This window comes from Venturia canescens, chromosome 7, assembly GCF_019457755.1.
Source record: "Venturia canescens isolate UGA chromosome 7, ASM1945775v1, whole genome shotgun sequence".
NCBI classification, from domain to species: domain Eukaryota; kingdom Metazoa; phylum Arthropoda; class Insecta; order Hymenoptera; family Ichneumonidae; genus Venturia; species Venturia canescens.
Window position 1 is genome coordinate 14715761 of NC_057427.1, and position 19322 is coordinate 14735082.

At 37.4% G+C, this 19322-nt stretch overlaps 2 protein-coding genes across 3 annotated transcripts in view; one reads left to right on the forward strand and one right to left on the reverse strand.

Moving 5' to 3' along the window:
* Positions 1-19: 19 nt before the first annotated feature.
* Positions 20-2238, reverse strand: LOC122413949 (uncharacterized). Of its 2 annotated transcripts, XM_043424648.1 has the most exons (3): positions 2107-2238; positions 1072-1923; positions 20-962 (listed from the first exon to the last, which is right to left on the reverse strand). In XM_043424648.1, exons 1-3 carry the CDS (start codon positions 2119-2121, stop codon positions 915-917), a joined length of 915 nt encoding a protein of 304 aa, XP_043280583.1. In that variant the 5' UTR covers positions 2122-2238; the 3' UTR covers positions 20-914. The 2 variants fall into 2 exon arrangements, with proteins under 2 accessions (XP_043280583.1, XP_043280582.1); XM_043424647.1 differs by having other exon boundaries at positions 20-1923.
* A 480-nt stretch (positions 2239-2718) lies between these two features.
* Positions 2719-19322, forward strand: part of stv (starvin) — a 32197-nt gene continuing 15593 nt past the window's right edge. The window contains exon 1 of the mRNA XM_043424640.1: positions 2719-3276. Coding sequence (XP_043280575.1) covers positions 3103-3276 — 174 coding nt within the window. The 5' untranslated portion in view covers positions 2719-3102. The remainder of the gene's footprint in view (positions 3277-19322) is intronic.

A 19322-nucleotide genomic window follows, 5' to 3' on the forward strand; every position in this document is an offset into this window, starting at 1 on the left:
TCATTGATTTCTTATTAAATATATTTTCTATAAAGTTTTATTGAGATATTTTGAATAGTCATACTCAACATTCTTTTTTATCCAAAATGACGAGAGATTTTTATTTCTAATCATCTTGTTCTTTACACGTCCCTGGGGTAAAGTTCTATTAGTTACTTTTTTATATCACAAAGTAAAAAAAACATATTCAAAACAAAAGAACTGACCACGTTAATACATGACTAATGTACATTTTTTATGCACGAACTTACAAAAAAAAAAGTCAAAAAGTTTCAAGACGACGCAAGTAATATTTCAATGAGGTATGTAACGATCAGGACACGTTCTGCGTCTTTTTGGACGTAGAAAAGCGAGGGTATTCGTTGAAGTTTCTTCTTCTTCCATCATTGTTATATTCTTATCAAGTCCATGCTGAAATGATAGATTTTGTCGTTGCTGAAAATTCTGTAAAGTGCAATAATCAAAAAAAAAGTTGTTGTTTCCATGATGTAAAATCGTTTCGATTTTTTTCGGCTGAATATCGCTTTCCATGTCCTCAGAATTTTTCTCTCCATTTGACGACCTCGGATCGTCAACAAGTTCAAATGACGTCCAAACGAGGCCGCGTGATTCCGGATCAAAGACGAGAATCGAATGCTCATCTATGTCTTCTGGATACGCAGGAAATTGTGTGACTCCCTGGAAACCATCCAATTGCGAATCATCATGATGATTAAGTGGATTGGGATGAATGTCATCGCTGGAGTATTCTTCATGGACATTCGGTATTTCATCTTGTTTGTAAATGATCTCGGTCGTGTCACTAGTTTCTCCAGGAATCTCAGAAATATTGAAGCAAGTGTGATCGTCGAAATTTTCATCAGCTTCTATCTTTCGGTGTTTCGTACTTTGAGAAGATTTTTTGTTTCTGTTTTTCAAAGCACCTTTTTTTGATTTCTTTGAAGATCTTTTTCCAACTCTACCTGAAAGTCGATCCTTCTTACAACTTTTTCGTTTATTTTCAGTTAGTCCTTTATTCTTTTCAGTTCTGTTTTTGTAATAAGCTTCGGGTTTGGATGAAAAATCACTTACACGCAATGGAATTGATGAAGACCCAAGATGAGAAAACTCATCCACAACCAAATTACTGCATTCACTTGTTTCTTCTGCATCGTCATCATATATACTATTCTCCAAACTTTCCTCGTTTTTGAAAGACTTGACTGCCAGCTTCAAGACTTCATCCAACAAATGTGTAGTTTGTGGCATAGCTGTTTTTTTTTCTTCACGATATTCTTCGTCCATTGAAATTGGTTCCTGCTTAAGCGGTGCAGGGTTGTCCATCCGTTTTTTGTTTCCGCTTGTCTCCTTTGACAATTTTTTCTCTTTGCGGCTATCTAAGATTGCAGCACTCTGTATATTTCCTTGATAGAAAGTATTTGCAACGGTATTCTTCAGCTTGGATTTGCCTTTTCGACTGCTTTTCGGCAAGCTAAGATCCAAAACGCCATTGTTTAAGGTTCGAAAAATCTTGGCTCGACGATTCTGTTCTCGTCTTCGAATTCTTTTGTCCTCGAGAGTTTTCAAAAGTCTAGCTTTTGGTACACAGAGTTCCTCTGTGTTTGCACATTTTCTTTTAACAACACAGTCAAGAGGAACAGAGCGTTCAAATCTTGCAAAGTTGTGCTCGTCATCCAAAAGTATCGCAGACAAGGAATAAAATTCTGAGTGTTTGAGAGGCTTGTAGAGCCAGGAACAAGAAGTTGCATTCTGGCTATTTACTGCGTTGTTTATAAGACTATTTCGAAGACCTATCACAGCAAGCGATAGTTCTTCAGTTGTGTGAAGAAAAGTTTGATGTCGATGTAATTCCGCCACCGTGTTCTTGGTCAGTCTACAAACAATGCACTCGAATTGTGTAGCTGACACCACCCTTGCATAGCCCTGCATGAATAAAAGAAAACGTCCATTTCTTCACATTTATTTGAGGCCTTCAATTTTATATAGTTGTGGAATTCGATATTTACACTTGTGGAAACATTCCTGATTTTAACCGTTAATTTTTCCATTTTTGAACACCATGGCTGTTTAAACTGAACATTATAAAAACCAAACGTATATACTCACCAATGTTGAAAACATTTTTCGTATCCCAACGTGGTCGGCAATACTTTCACGTTTATACAATTCTCTTACACTCGAGAATAAGATGATGCTTTCGAATGCTGAGCGCAGCACCAAAACAAAGCGCTTTATCAAATTTCCAAGAAACCCCCACACTCGATGAAACTCTATATTTGCGCGCGAAAGCAAAATGTTCACTGTGGCGGACTCTAAAACAATAAAATATTGAACGGTTGCGACAGATGACGCGCAACGCGCATTTTGAAAATCGCTCGACACAAAGAAATCGTGAATTTTTCAAGAAGATGATGCCACAAAAAAGAATTAAGGGAATCTCTTACCTAATTTTTAATAACGAAAGTATCGTCCAGGAAATCATACAAGTATAATATCGGCCTTCATAATGTTAAACCCAGTGCGCATATAACTGGAAGTTCTAGATTTGAAAATTCCATAATGAAATTTCAAAATTTTCTTCTTCGTTAGTGCGCGCGCATACCACGTGTTGGTGCGAGCGATCTCCGCCAGAGCGCCATGAATCGTGCCGGCGCGATTCTCACGCGCTTCTTACACAGTCCGAGTAATTTCAGATTTCGGTTTCAGTATCGCATCACCTTTCGGAACGTGACAATGTTTATGCAATTACTTATGATCTCGAACTTGTATTCCTCACTGTAACGTCGGATGTGTATCAAACTATTAATAAAAACTTTTTCTCCGAAACCATCGACAAAATCGTCAGAAAATCATAAAACATTTTTTTATTCTCAAACTTTACGTGCAAATTCAACAACAATTTATTTTGCATACCCTTATAACAGCCATAAATTTCAGAACATAAATATACGAGACTCGGTGAAATATTCCTGAATAGATATTTGAAAGATATATTTACAAAACTATATAGTTGATTACAAAGGTGCTTTAACAGTAATCCGAGTCGCTTCCGCGAGGTGCGACGACGTAGCGAGCGTGCGACTCGGAAAAACATAAAATATAATGTCATTTTACTTTCGCGAAAAGCCGAGATTCGGCGATAAGTTGCGGGGTAAATCGGGTGACGAGTTGATGCAAGAATTGAAACAACAATTTGAGGATAACAAGTCTTTTTTCGAACCATCATCCAATCGAATTCCAAGAGATCCCTTCGAACGTCATACCGGTTTTTCGAGGGTGAGTTTTTATCGTTACATTCAAATTTCTACGCCTCAATACAAACACGTTGATGTATGTTGGGAAACTGTTACTTTGACAATGAGAATAAAAAGCTGTTGGAAATAAAAGTCGAAAAAACATCTAGGTTAGAGAAAAAAAAAAATTTCTCGAACTGAAGGTTGTAGCCCAATTCTTCGTGCGTTTGGATGTCTCAAGGAAATCGTACCAAAGCTATAGTGTTTTTTTATGCTCGTGTTACACTCGAGTGTGATCGTATTTTCCGTATAACTGTCGCAATGAATGCTTCGGGTTGTCGACGAATTTAATTTTCCATCGAAGAGTAATTAATCGCAGCGTATCTTGGAATTTTTCAAAACTCTTTTTCAGTCGTTGAAATTAACACCGCGTAAGTGGTACGCTCGTGCTTTACGATTCGTGAAAAATTTTATTTATCACCGCCCAATCGTACTCGCGGCCAGCTTCAATCTGATAAAACGTTCCATATAATAACACAGAGTTGTTCTCTGTTCTCGTCATTCACGCAGTAATTCGAAGCGCGGATTGTCAGTAGATTTAACCCAGAATGATTTTCCGAGGGTTACGGAAAATAAGAAAAATAAAACGAGCACGCGGAAACGCGGAATTGATCGGCTTATCGAGATTCCACGAATTATTTTCGTACGATTTTTTGGACGTTTCCCCAAAAAATGACGAAGCAAATATTTCAACGTTATTTCCGCCCAACACGAATATCGAAGAATTGACAAAAGTGCTACTTGTACTTCCCGAATCGTCTTCTCCAGCGTTTCGTCGTATTCGCGGCATACAAAAACGACGAAGCGCCTCATTTCCGTAAAGCATCAAACGTCCCGGAAGGAGAATAAAAGATCGTTCTTTTCTCCGCATCGTCCGCCACATCGATTTTCTCGTCACTTTAGTACTCGCTTTCCCGTCATGTCACGAGGAATCGTCGCGAAATTCACCGCAGTCATTCCAGCGAAATGTTTTCTGGCCGCTGTAGAAAGCTCTCGCAAACGTAAACCGTTGTCGCGACCTTTGCCTTGTTTTTAACTTTTATTTTCGTTTTTTTTTCCCAGAAGTAAATAACGCGTGTTTTGGGCTCGGGAAAAAGTGTTTGTGCGCTGCTTCGACGCGTAGTAGTAAAGCGACGAACGGAAAGCCGTTTTGACCGCGATCTTTTGTTCGATTTTATTCTTCGACGACGAACTATTGGGAGAAGCGTTGGGGGCGAATTTCGTTGAGAAATGAAGGCAAACATTTTTCGCTCGCAATAATCAGAGTCTCGAGCCCGTCCGAGGGGGGGCCCAACTCGAATCCTGAAGATTCAAACGCTCCGTGATAAATCGCAAAGTTCAATGTCTCCGCGTGCTTAATTTCCTTGGGGCTTGGAGGAGCCGAGACAACCCGGATGTCTCGCTCCTCGATATCATTGCCAGCGACAAAGGGATGGGAACGAAGTGAGTGCGGACAATTTCAACCCTCTTCTAATATCGTCTGTTGACGGGACGCGAAGGGAGAATCTTCACCCTCGGGAGAGAACCGCCTGATCGAGTAATGCGCGCTGTTAAATCTACCCCCGTAGCCGTCAGACTCGAGTCCACCGATCGAACGCTCCGTATATACGAATCCCTCAAGTATATGCTCCGTGCAATTTGACCAAAACGGAAGGGAGTCAAACCGTTATTCCCACTCGAGCTTATGGCGTCCCCTCTCAAAACGCCGAAATATCCAGCAACGATAAATCGATTGATTTTTCTTTCGCAAAATTTCATTGAATTTCGCGTTTCGAACGATGCTGAAGTTTGCAACGTTGGAGTCCAACAAAATTATGTAAAAAACGCCTCCAATAATTCCAGTAATTCTCCAATTTCCTTTCCTGTCGAATTTGCAATTCGTAGTTTTTTAACCTGCACCGATACTTCGTGAAATAAAAAATTAGTGAATGAAAAATATTTTTTTCCTCCATTTCGTTGCAAACTTCAGCGTCCTCGTTTCGATACGAAAATTCTGCACGGCATTTTCGCGAGCGATCGACGAGATGGGATATTTAACGCCATGAGAGAAAAAATATAAACAAGATGCACGATGCTTAAGGAGTTTCGGTACAAAAGTCTAAATGTTAAGAAATTGATGAAATTTGGTGATAATGTTCTTCAACATCAAGTGCGAAAACACAAATTTTTTCAAAATTTTTTTCTACTTAGTTATCGAGTAATTACGCATTAAAGCAGATTTCTTATGCCCGGAATGTATACCTATATATATGGAAACGCTATGCTTATACACGTGAACTTTAGTGATCAATTACTCGATAACTGTGTAGAAGAAAAATCTTAAAAAATTTGTATAGTCAAATTTGGCACTAAAGAATATGTTCACCAAATTTTATAAAATTCTGAACTTTTTGAATTTTTTAATTTTTTTAGCATGGGTTAGCATGGCAACATTGTATCGCCTGTACCGAAACTCCTTAAAGCTTACTCTATGAGGTGCTGTATTCTTCATTTCGGCTTCCTCATAGAGGAAGCTTTGAGCACCCTCCATCTTGACCATCTTGAGGAAGCAATTTGCAAATTTTAATTTTCAGCATTTTTTTTGTGTAACAAGGAATTAATGTATTTTCTCTACCTTCTTTTACGAGCATAAATTTATCTCTTTGTTTAAATCCATAAAAAAAACTGAATGACGAGCTGTCGGAAAAGACAGTTTGCAATTTTCAATATTCATCTATTTACATTGAAATTAAATAATTCCGACAACTTTGCTGGAAAGTACAGAGGAAGTCTTACGAAATTTCCAAAAATTAAAGCGGTTAAACTCATATTTTCGTAAAATTCAAAAAATCATAAAATTTAAACCGCTTAACCGATATTCCCCAAATTCAATACCCACCTTCCTATTATGATAATCTATTTATTAAAAAATAATTAGTAATAAATCTTAAAATTTTCGCAAGTTGGAGCGTCGACACCCTTTTTATGAAAATTTCAAAACGTCGTAAGATTCGTATTTTTTTATAAATTCTAACAAAATTATCAGAGAGTGAAGAGCTTGTATAGATTAGCAAAACGGCAGCCCTGTATCCCAAATCGTTTTCGAGTTATAAGCGTTTTAAGAGAAACGTCAATATTTATTCATAAAAATGCGATGTAAATTTTGTAACTCAATTTTAAACATTGTCTTTTTTCATCTGTTTTTCAAATGTTCAAAGCGCCATCCGCCACGTTGGATTCCAACGCGCGACGTCGCTTCGATAGTAAACGCTCGAGATTTTTATCGTGCGCTCTGTGTTATTTTCAAATTTTCCGAGTTATTATCACGTTTGTGGACTTTTATCATTTATTTTATTAAAATCGCATCACGGAGGAGGGTTTTGTGAAAGCAAAAAGTACAAATCTACCAATGATAAATAGGTCGATGGTGACGATGAATCCCACAGTGTTTTCGTGGTGTTTTGCATTTATGCACAAGACACAATGTACACTCATTATTTTCACAATCTTGTTACTTGGCCTTTCGCAGTCGTATTGTTTGCTACGGGAGTGAGGTCGCAAACCGAAACAGCATGGCGGCTGGCGTTCCAGCGCGAAAATTCAAAATCAAAAATAAAAAATAGTTTTTAAGGCACCTTTCGGTCTGACAAAATAGAAATAAAAATTCTGCTGGTTCATTACGATCTCAGGATTAATTTAAAACAGTTTTCAAGTGTAATACGCTATTTTCAGAACGTGCCGATAGTGCAGCTCCGTTGGCGATAAAAAATTTCGAGAAAATTGAAAATTCAAGGCTAAACGGCAGCGAGACTGTCAAAATCATTGTCGTCGTCGTATGCCCAATGCAAAGTTTTTTCCAACGTTTTAGCTCCGACACGTTTGAGTGCAGTACAAAGTTATTGAAGCTCAAACAAAAATGATTATACAGAATCTTGAATATTGCTGGATGAAAACAATGTTTTGTAACGTTCGATAAAAACGATCTTGAGATGGAAAGCGAACTTCTTGCGCGTCATTCGATTCCGAAAGTTATTTTCCAAATGTTCGTTCAGACTTGAAAATTCTATTGGGACGATTATTCACTTTAATTATTCGGATCTTCATTTTTTTCGTGTACTTTTGAGGAATATGTATGCCACGAGAAGTGAGACCTTGATGAGAGCACAAATCAGATGTCGTCGTGTGCCACTTGCTTCTGCCAAACGAAGAAGCAGGACAGTGATGTTCCACATGTTGAGCGAGCGCATATGCCGCACAAGTATATAAATATACGTTGAAATAAAACTTCATGGAAGATCTATATATAATTCGATTTGGAAATGCTCTTGTTGCACTACATTCGAATTTTAATTTCGCGCGACGCGCTATAAACATGGAATTTGTGACGCGGTAGGGGAGACAGGCGAGTGGGGAAGTCACGTTTTATATTTTCGAAACGAGAAAAGCTCCGGCTCTTGGGTTAAAGAGGCCACACTTTGCCCGCAGTAGCAAATCAGACGGAGCGAGCAAAAATAGTGAGCTTTTGAGAGAAAAAAAAAAAAAAAAGATAAAGAAATGCTTTTTATTCTCTATAATTCTGTGTAAATTCTCTAAATTATTATATTATTATTACACACAAAATGTGTATTATTATAAATTAATCCAAGTATACATTGATTTATGTAAAAAAATAAAATAAAATAATGAAAAAAAAAAAAATTAAAATATCAGTAATATTATATAATACATATGTGTATTAATAATCAATTATAATTATGAATGATTTATTCATTATAATTTTATTAATTAATTGATATTTATTATATTATAATAATTATAATTGATTATTAATATTATGTGTATTAATATAAATTATAATTCTGTTGAAAAGAAAAAATTGTCTTTAAGGAGTTTCGGTACAGAAGTCTAAATATTAAGAAATTGATGAAATTTGGTGATAATGTTCTTCAACATCAAGTGCGAAAACACAATTTTTTTCAAATTTTTTTTCTACTTAGTTATCGAGTAATTGCGCATTAAAGCACGTGAACTTTAGTGACCAATTGCTCGATAACCGTGTAGAAGAAAAATCTTGAAAAATTTGTATTGTCAAATTTGGCACTAAATAATATGTTCACCAAATTTTATAAAATTCTGAACTTTTTGAAATTTTTTATGTTTTTAGCATGGTTTAGCATGGCAGCATTGCATCGCCTGTACCGAAACTCCTTAAATAAATAAATATTATTCTCACGTGTGGAAAAAAGCAAGAAAATTCAACGAACACTGAAAACAAAATCGGAGAATTTGAGACGATCGGTTGTATCGACGAATAGTTATAGTTTTTTCCTAAATTTGATCGAGATTTATATTCTTATTTGCAAGAATATGATATTCGATGCAGCTCGATCGAGGTTTGGGGGATTTGTGAGAAAATTTCAAGGTCATTGACCTCTCGCTGCCTCGAGTTGGTCGTTCGCGCCTCTTTCCCAAAGTCGTAAAATCGGTATTGAATAGTCGAAGAAGAATAAATTTGGAGAATGCTAGAACAATCTGGGAGCGTTCTCGTTATGTTTTTTCTCTGAGAAAATCCGGGTTGGAATCGAGTACAGAAAAGTTCTCGACGGCGGCGACGGCTCGTTCGGTCCTCCGAGTGTTCCGAGAGAGCCGAAAACTCTCTCAAAATAGCAAGCATTGATTCTACGCTTCTTCGCACACTCCATTCCCCATTTCGTTGTGCGAGTTAAGAGCGCTCTTTTCGATCCCGAGTCATCGCGATCCTGGCACACACTCACCCGACTTCCCTCATCAATTTACCAGGAAAATCGAAACCCTCTTTCCGTTTTTCGATGGAAAACATCGAGCCGTGCTCGCTGCTTCCGAAAAGCCGGAATCCCTTCCAACGCTTTCCACCCTTCGAAACAGTGTTTTTATTGCCATGATCGATTCTCTACGGAACGAAGCTATGAAGTTTGCAGCGTCGGAGTCCATCGGCATGATTTTAAAAAAAACCCTCTAATAATTCCAGTGTCTCTCCAATATCGTTCCCTGCCGAACTTGCAATTCGTAGTTTTCCAACCTGCATCGATGTTTCGTGAAATAAATAATTGGTCGATTACAAATATTTTTTTTCTGAATCCGTATCGTTTTTTATGTTCGCGCATCGACGTATCGGTCCGTATGAATCGGAGTAGAGCCGAAGCTTCGGACATTCGATAGCAGAAAGGACATTCGAGCACGCAGACGGAAATGGGACGAGAAAGCAATGTTCCTGAGTGATCTGACCTTTCGTCGCTATTTTTATGTCGCCTCCCACTGTTCGTTCCTCCGTACTCGGTAATTAACTCGTCACTCAACTATTTTGGGCCGGCAACTTTCGATCCGTGAGACGATCAAAGTGTCACGAAAGAGGCAGCACGAAAAAGTGCGAGCAGTAATTCTGAGTTCGTTTTTCATTTGTTGTTCTTCCAGCACGCGAGGAGCTTTTCCTTTCTTGCTCAAACATTTCGATGCATAAAAAACTTGTCTTCGAAGAAACACGATTCTCCAATACTCCGCGCGGAAAAGACCCTCTTCTTAGTCACGTCGATGTGAACCGGGAGGCTGCGAGGTTCGAGAGCTGTGCACACTCCATTTTCCGAAGCGAGAGTTCCCGAATCCTTTTTACATTTCCTCCCGCGACACCGCGCTCCTCCGCCGTGTGTCGAGCTTGATCTAAAATCTCTCGAATAATTCCAGTCTCCGCAATTTTGTTTTCTGGCGAATTTGAAATTTGTAGCTTTTCAACCTGCACCAATGATTCGTTAAAGAAAAAATGAACGATGCTTTTTTCATTGACTTCGTTGGACTCGGACGTAGCAAACTTCGGTGTCGTCGAATTGTACGCTGCACTTTCGAACTGCATCGTCGAGCAAACCCACTTCTCTTCTCACCTCACAATAAACGAATAAGAAATACGCTCTCTGCCGTTGACAAGTGGCTTCTAATTGGACGGAGGATTGGGCGCACGGAGATTCACTGTAAAATTAACCGCGGATGCGTTTCACTGCGGGACCAAGTTAAGGATGTTTCGTCCGGGAGGAACGAACGCGAGTACTAAAGAATAATTCGAGAAAAGAAACTTTATTGCGAGTTGTGTCGCCACCAACGTGGACCGAAGGTCCAGGATTTAATATTGAAATACTGTTAATAGTGAAATCTTTGAAATTTCGGAAAAAGGATTGAAACTGACTCAATTATTTTGTCTATTTTGGTCCCGTACGGGCCCCGGATCGATTGGAAAGGATCGCTCAAAATATGTGTATAAGAATCAATGTAAACAAAACAAGGGAACACAAAAAGACTTAAAACTTACGCACTCTGCTTGGCGGGGACAATTTTCTCTGCTGAGGTCACTCTCGCGGAGGTACGCGGGACACAATTCAATTACCTAGGAAAAAGTGAAGGAAAGATTGCACACGAAGAGACTTTTGTAAGAAAAGTTACTATGCTTTTATAGTAACGTCGGACCATATCGATATATTATAATAATAATCGCTACAGAGTGTGTCGAATAATGCTAAAGTTTGGGGAACCATTACCACAGTCCATAGTAAATAACGCGCTGTACCATATCAAAAATGATCACCGAGCGAATTTCGATTAAAAACAATGTAAATAATGAAATGATTTGATGAAAATTTAGGGGATAACGTATAGCAATCGTTTCTCTGTGCTATACGAAAAATTGCATAGTTTCGTATTTTCCTTTTTACCACACTCAATTTTGCTCGATAACATAGCAAAATTCATGCGCCCACCAATTGTACGAGGCGTCGCGAGTATGAACATGAAAATTGACTAGTGGCGAGTAGTAAAATTTCAAGCAATCGCTTCGTTCATAAGCGGACTTTGTCAAGTAAATCGTTGTCGAAAAGAAAATTTACTTCTTTTCGGACGGTGCGACTCGACGATACAAAAATATTCGAGATTTCACCAATTTTTTCAGCCCAATTCACCAATTTTTAACGTTTCACCAAAGACACTAGTGACATTCGGATATCGATACATCGTTCGATGTAAGAATTTCGCAGATCTAAATTTTGCCTGTCGTACACAGTAAAATTTGAGAGAACTGCTTTCGGCATCAAAATTACTGTGCACTTTAGTGAAATGTAATAGAATGGTGACATAGAACAGCGCTGCTACAAAACAGCAAATTTTTCTATGTATTCATCCGAAATATTCATATATAAAAGTCTCTCCGTGTAGTTATGGCGAACAGATGAAAGACGGGGTTAGTGCTGCTTTCTCTGTTCGGCATTACTACGATTTTTCACTCGCGTTCCTCCCTTCTGGACGTGACAACGAAGAAAAATTAATTCCTGTAACGCGCTGTAAAATTTTCAATATTTTGCAGAATTTTCAGTTTTATCATAGTAAATATTGCAGATAGTGAAACTTACGGTACATATACTAAAATTAACAAAACGTTTGGTAAACTTTACGGTGCATCACGGTAAAATGTCTTTATCCCAATGTAGGTATCGTTCACTCGCTTCCGAATTCGTGCAAAAACATTTTCACTTTAAAGGTGATGTAAAAAAAAGAGAATTTGAAAAAAACTAATTTTTTGAAAAAAAAAAAAAAAATGAAAATCCAACAAAAAAACAAGATATTTTGGAAAAAATATGTTTCATGTTCTTTTCGAACTAGGATAAAAATTAAAAAAAAAAAAGACAAAAAATTTCTCTCATTTTTCGGGTATCCCGTTTTGCCCCGGTCTCCCCTACGTACTGGATTGCAGCATTAATTCGAAGAGCAGTAATAAGAATTGTTCTATCCACCATAGTAAAAAAACCAATACCCATACCTTTTATTCACAAGAGCCAAGAGTCTTTTTCTCTGTAAGCACAGTAAAAAATGTTTCCAGTCGCTTCAAATGTTTATATTGTTAAGTATTCTCGGGCAACCCTGGAAAAAACACCATTGTATTGTATTGTAAAGTTCTCGCGTGCATCATTTTTTGCTACCCGCATAAAGCTGTTTATAATTGAAGGGACGAAAAATGTGAAAATTCAAAAAATACTATGCCGTTGGTAATCGGTGGCTAAATACTTAAAAAATTCTTGAAAAATAATATATTTCTCTCTATACAAAACGAATCCATTTTCTCCGTGTGCTGGACAGTAACTTTTCAAATTTAATTCTCTCCGTGCGCGAACTTAGAAACAGCCTCATTGTCTCCTCGCGATCTTTGTCCCGATAAGCTCGTCCTCCGACACCTATTGAACGAAGTCTTACTTATCACAATCCCATTCTCGATTACTCGGATGGAAAGAAAGTGTCGATGCAATAAACGATCGAGGAGTATTCACATCGTTCCGCTATTCGACGTTCGATCAAACGATTTCTCCGTGCACTTGCCTCGCTTTGTTTCGCTCTCCGCCTCAAATAAAATGTCTACTCATACTCTTACACGTCCATTTATCTGCAAACACGTAAGATGTGTTACGTTGCCAGATAAAATGCGCGAGATAATACCTGGCGGAGTCTTCTTCTGTTCTGGCCGTTTGACGCAATCATTCGGGAATGCAACTGCGAGAATGCAACTTTCCCGCGCGAGTCGTGCGAACCCGGAATATCACAAATGCCACACTTACACGTCGTCGAAATACGTTTTGTTGCTCTTCGATAGACTTTTAGCTCGGGAAATTTATCGATCGAATCGATCACGTTATTCCTCGGGCGCCTTGTTTCTTTATTTCTTTTCAATTTGTTTTAACAAGTGTCCCGTCCTGGAACGCTTTCTTGTTGAATTTATTTTCATTTTTCATCGCAAACGAGAACATTGGAAGCAACAAACTTGAAGAAATTTGAATTAGGGGCGATAACATTTTTTCAGACTGTATATATGATGCTTAAAAATCGATTAAAAATTCATTTTCCGAGCGTCGATCGAGCTGTGCTACTTTGACGCGAGTGTTGGTTTTTTAAATTCAAATATTCTCAGCGACGAGTTTCATGCTGCTTCAAATATCTCGAGAAGAAAGTTTTATTTCGCATCCCAAAGTCCAAACGCGAACGGTGCGCGGCTGTGGAGTCGCGAGATAAAAATCGTAGAAGCAAATGTGGAGAACCGAGCACTTGGCTAATTAGGTGAAAATTCAAAATATGCTTGTTCAGGAAATTTAAACGTTGAAAAAAAATCGTGATACGAAGCTTTCAGGAAACTTTTCAATCATCTTTGCGAGCGAGTGTACAAAAAGTATTTAAATCCGTGAATGATTGTCACGATCGTAAACGAATTTTTAAGGTAGATCATGCCCGTAGGATCGTATTTTATAGGTGTCTAAATTCGGTCGATTTTTACTTCCTAATTAAAGATGTTGTCACTCTAAATTAATGTCAAAATTGTAAATAAATTATTTCAACTTTTTTTTTTTTGAAGAATGAAATTACAAGAAATTACAAAGGGAAATGGATCAAGGAAAAAGTGTTAAGGAGAGTGGATCGCGACGATACAATGTTGCCATGCTAAACCATGTTAAAAATATGAAGAATTTCAAAATGATAAGAATTTAATAAAATTTGTATTCTTTAAAAATATGAATTTTTTTAGATTTTTCTCCCACATAGCTCTCGAGCAATTGAACACTAAAGTTCACGTCTATAAGCATAGAGTTTACATATATACAGTTATACATCTCGTGCATAAGAACTTCGATTTAACGCTCAATTATGCGATAACCATGTGGTAAAAAAATTTGAAAAAAATTGTATTTGTATGCTTGATGCCAAAGAATCTTATCACGAAATTTGATGAAATTTTGATTATTTTGATTTCGTGATCCAGCCTCCTTAAGACAGAAGGCTATAACAGGAATGGCCCATGCAAGAAGAAACAAAATACCGAAATAAGCAAGTGTGAGATTACGAGTGCTCATTTTACCAATTTCGTTCTATCTTCAATGTAATATATCTTTATTTACTAGTAAGTCTCAATTTTTTTCCAGACCATCGTTATATACTTTATCGTTATTGTGTACTTTTTCATAAACTTCGTAAGAAGCGTTTATTCGTTATATGGAAAGATAAACGATTTTTTTACGCATAGTTCCCATAACCCTGTGTATTTTTCTTCATATTTAAGCACGTTTATCTCAGTAACCACTAAGACGAACCCCTTAAAATTTGATATGCGTCTCAGTCGACTATTCATTTGAACTCTGTGTAAATTTCAAGATTTTCTTAAGAAAATCGTTTCGTGCATGAACTACCTTAAATATGGTATATATTTAATATTAAGGTTTAACTCGATGGATAGCTCGACCAAAAATTATATCTGATTGGAATTTCCGTACTTCGTGATGCAATAAAAATCTGAAAAAATTCAACAATTGGAAAGCTATGAACTACGATTATCAATAATAATATTGCCCAAAAGTTAATAACAAATTGTTTAAATAATTAATTATTCAATAATTTTGCGGCGACCTAATGTTTTTTTTTTACGAATCAAATGTGTGTATTTTTCCGAATGTTCATAAATTTTTTCAGAATTTTCGTGGATTTTTGAAATTTCTTGAAAAAATTTTGAAAAATTTGAATTTTGGATATGCTTTAGAAGACATATTTACCATCAGTTTTGAAAAGTCTCAAGGTTACTGGATCAAAAATGTACATATTTGTACATTTTTGTAAGCCACTTGAAAAATTTAAAAAAGGGAATTTCAAAAATCCACGAAAATTTTGAAAAAAATCATGAGCATTCAGAAAAATGCGCACATTCCATTCGTAAAAAAAAAACAAGGGTTTACTGTAAAATTGTTAAAAAATTATTTATTTAAACAATTTATTAATAACTTTTGCGCAATATTATTACTGCTAATTGTAGTTCATAACTTCCCAAATGTTGCTGAATTTTTTAAGATTTTTATTGCATCACGAAGTACGGAAATTCCGATCAGGTACAATTTTTCGGCTGGGCTATCCATCCAGTAATACCTTAAATATGAATAAATTGAATGTTCACGGGTTGTCGAAACCGATTACGCGTTTCTAGCATGTTTAGTATACAATAAAAAGAAAGAGAAATGATGGAGAATGAAATTCAAATGGAAAGTCTCGGATCGAGGGACGGCGCTAATCCGCTACTTCTCTCCCTCTCCGTCGCCTATTTCCTATTAGAAAGATCTCTTGCGGAGTGACGTCATCGAGCCTCTCGAATTCTCGGGCCTCTCGCAACGAAGTTTGTGTCGCTGTTGTCGCCCACGTCAGAGGATCGCGCCTCCAAACGTGAGAGCTCTTCGTGCCTCGTGAGCTCCTGATACTCGTATCGATCAGCGTAGATCATCGATCGTCATTATCGATCATTTGACGATCCACGAGAGCTAGCGAAAGTCGCCGCTGCTGCCACCACACTCGAAATATTTTACTACGCTACTCGCGATAGATCATTCTTCGCGCGGCACTATTTTCGAGAGAATCGCGATCCCATTCGCGTTTCACATCGATTTTTAACGACCAAAATTCACATTTTTCTTTTTTCCAGGTTATAAAACAAAGTTTAACGGTTTGCGCGAATCCGTCAATATTTCAACGTCTTTTCAATCCTTTAGAAATTCATATTTTTTTAATCTCATTTACCGTAACGTAAAATCAACGGTTTTTCGAAATAATTCAAAATTTTACTCCACGAATGATCGAAACAATTTTTCCTGGATCGCGAAATTAATTTCATGGTGCGATCTTACGCGCACTCTTAGTTTTCTTTTCATTTGCATTTTGCAGAATGAACATCGATAATACGACAATCGATTATGATGATGATCGATAATCGATTATAAAAAAATCGTTCAATCTACCGGGTTTTTTTTTTTTTTCCCATAAAAAGTGGATAAACAAGTCGAAATATTTAAATGATTTTTTCGCGGGAAAGTTACAAGCACAAATGTTTACCAAAAAATCTGAGCATGAGAGGATTTTTTTACAGGATCATGAGCATTGAAACAAGTCAGTAAATCATTGAATTCGGATTCTAATCGTATGGATTTTCTGTTCGCGAACGTGTAAATATGAAACGAAAAATAATTAAAAAATTGCAGACTCGTTTATTGCTTCGCAAACAAGGCGTTGTTCCCCCCCCCCCCCCCCCCCCCCCCCGTCTTTTTATAAACGGAGCAAAAAATAGGCGAGACAAACAAGCGTATCGAATCGCGTTAAGTCTGTGGGATTCTGACTCTGGATTAATTCGATTTTGCAGGATCCACCAATTATTATGAAATTTCTCGTGTGGCAAATTTTCCTTCAATTAGATTGATCCGAGAAAAGACCTTGCCACGGGATAATTGTGGATCGAGAGAAATCTAAGTGCGAGTCATCGTCTGCCAACTTCGTCCAAATTAAACTGAAACGTTTTATTTCCAACGTTGTTTTTTTTTAAATTTCATAGCTAACATCAATAAAATGAAAATAACGTTGGAATAATTGTGGAAAATCCCATATACGTGAAAGACGAAAGACCTCGGTCACGGTGACTGTTCCCTCGCCCCAGAAAGGTCAGCTTCGCGTGTTATACTCTCGCGATAAATGTGGAGCTACACCCATGTGCTTCGTAGACCCACTTAAGTGCATGGATCGCCGGTATATTTCAACTATGAGTGCGAGAAAGATGGCTGCAATTTTTCAAAGTGAAATTTTTCCACGCAGCGTTCGCCCGATCGAAATAATAAAAATGTCAACCCATTTTTGCCATCGCCCTGCGTGGGCTGACGGAGCCTTTTTAATCGGTCAAACCGTGTCAAAGAATTTTGATTTCGAAAATTCCAAGTGAGGGTAGGTGACTGATCCGTACTCTTAAGGTAACTCCTGTACTGCATGCTAATCAAATAAGTGCTAAATTTTAAAAATGCTTTTAGACCAAGTTTAACGAACCGATTAAATGTATTGTTAGTGGATTTGTATTACACGAAGCTGAAGTTTCCAACGTTGGAGTCCAACGAAATGAACGAAAAAAACGTTTGAAATTCACCAATTTTTTATTTCACGAATCGTTCGGTGCAGCTTGAAAAACAACGAATCGCAAATTTGGCAGGGAACAAAATAGGAGAATTACTGGAATTTTTGGAGAGTTTTTTTCGATCATTTCGTTGGACTCCAACGTTGGAAACTTCAGCGTCATTTGTATTACAGCATATCTTATTAAGATGTAAAAATATTAAAAACGCTAGTTTTGCAAAAGCATCAACTGATAAATGCGAATTTCCACGCTGACACATTTTCACTGGTATTTTTCAAACAATTATCTGCGTTTTTTCATCGATTTTATTGCAACAAGTCTCATTCCATTCGTCAACTAGTCCTCTATCAATCCACCATGTAGTTGTTTTTTTAACTTGATTGTTCATTATGTGAAAAAACTTTTTCATTCATAATTTCTGAAGGAATGAGTTCAAAGGAAAATCTACGTGGTGAATTCGTAGAGGATCGGTTGAGGAACAAAATGAGACTTGGTGCAATAAAATCGGTTAAAAAATACAGTTGATTCTTTGAAAAATAGCTGTGAAAATGTGTCATCATGGAAATTTGCATCTATCAGTTGATAGTTTTGCAAAACTATCATTTTTAATATTTTTTCACGTTAATAAGATATGCTTGAATACATGTCTACTAACAATAAGTTGAACTTGGTTTAAAAGCGTTTTTAAAATTTAGCACTCATTTGACTAGCATGCAGTACAGGAGTTACCTTAAAAGGAAGATCATGCGTAGCTTGTGATTCAAAAAAGAAACGAACTTTTTGCTCTTTTCATGATCAAAGAAATGATTAAAGTGTATTCTCGCAATTATTAAAATTATGTCCAACTTATTTGTGAGATCAATTTTTAATACGATGATAAAGGTTGAAATACTTTCGTAGTAAAATCGTCAAGCAAAACGTCACAACAGCAAAACAACAGTCATTTTCTGTTTATGTGCGTACGCATACCTACATTTTAAACCAGCTGGCTCATGGTGTTGTCAAACCTTCCGCCGTTCGTGTCGTTATTACTCGTTAACCTCAAATAATTGTTTTTCTTTTTCCGTTTCCAAGTGATTTTCTTATTCTCGTTTTTCACACTCTAAAGTTGGGAGGATCCTATTTCATTAAATCCAAATGGTCGCACAGGAAGTGTGCCTGCCATGAGAGCCTGTGTATAACCCTTAAAAGTGTGAATAGATGCACGGTGTTGCATATTTCTAGCATATTTCCAAATTTCAACTCTTAAAGTTGGAATTTTCAATTTCCGTTAGATTCGCGTGAGCTCCCTTAAAGCGCTAAATCCAAGGATGTAATAAAGGAGTTGAAAATTGAACGGGGAGGTTGGATCGATCAAACGAATTGGCATAAGTGGGCCGTAGCTGGGATAATAAAAAAAAAAAAAAAAGTTGAAACGATTAATTTCATCTTCGATGGTGCAACGAACGTCTTGAAATAATTATCCAATCAACGATGCGCCTTTATTCTGAGTTTGTTTACATAAGTAGGTACGTACGAATATTCAAGTAATTTATTTTTCCGGTATAGGATGGAAAACGAGCTGAAACGAATGTGGTTCTCGTCTGTTCACGTTTGGTAACCTTGCGAATGAGTCTTCAAGCTAAAGCGCACCTCACGATGAACCGAGATCGCCCTTGAGTCCAATGTGGGACACCCCAAACGAGATACGATCTTTTTATACACTTTTTTTATTCGACTCCTTAGTCGACGAGTTTTCTCCGTTTTGGGGCCAGCTCGAGCCAAGCGAACGCTTATTCCTTATGGCCACCGGTTCAGGCCTAAATATTCCACTTTTTACGTCCTACACGTAGTAGGCCTCTGGGAGAGTCAAGGTCGAAAAAATGATAGTGCCAATGTCATCGCACCGGAGGGATTCACGGCACGAAGCTTCCCGTTGATGTTTACAAGTTTTTTTTATTACGCCGGGCTCGTGAGCCAACTCCAAACAATAAGCACGCTTTTTCGACACCGTCGAAAAATATTCAATCAATTTTAGCGTCTCGCGAAGATTCGCGAAATCGAAGAAGCAAGGGAGCTAAAAAAATACGTGT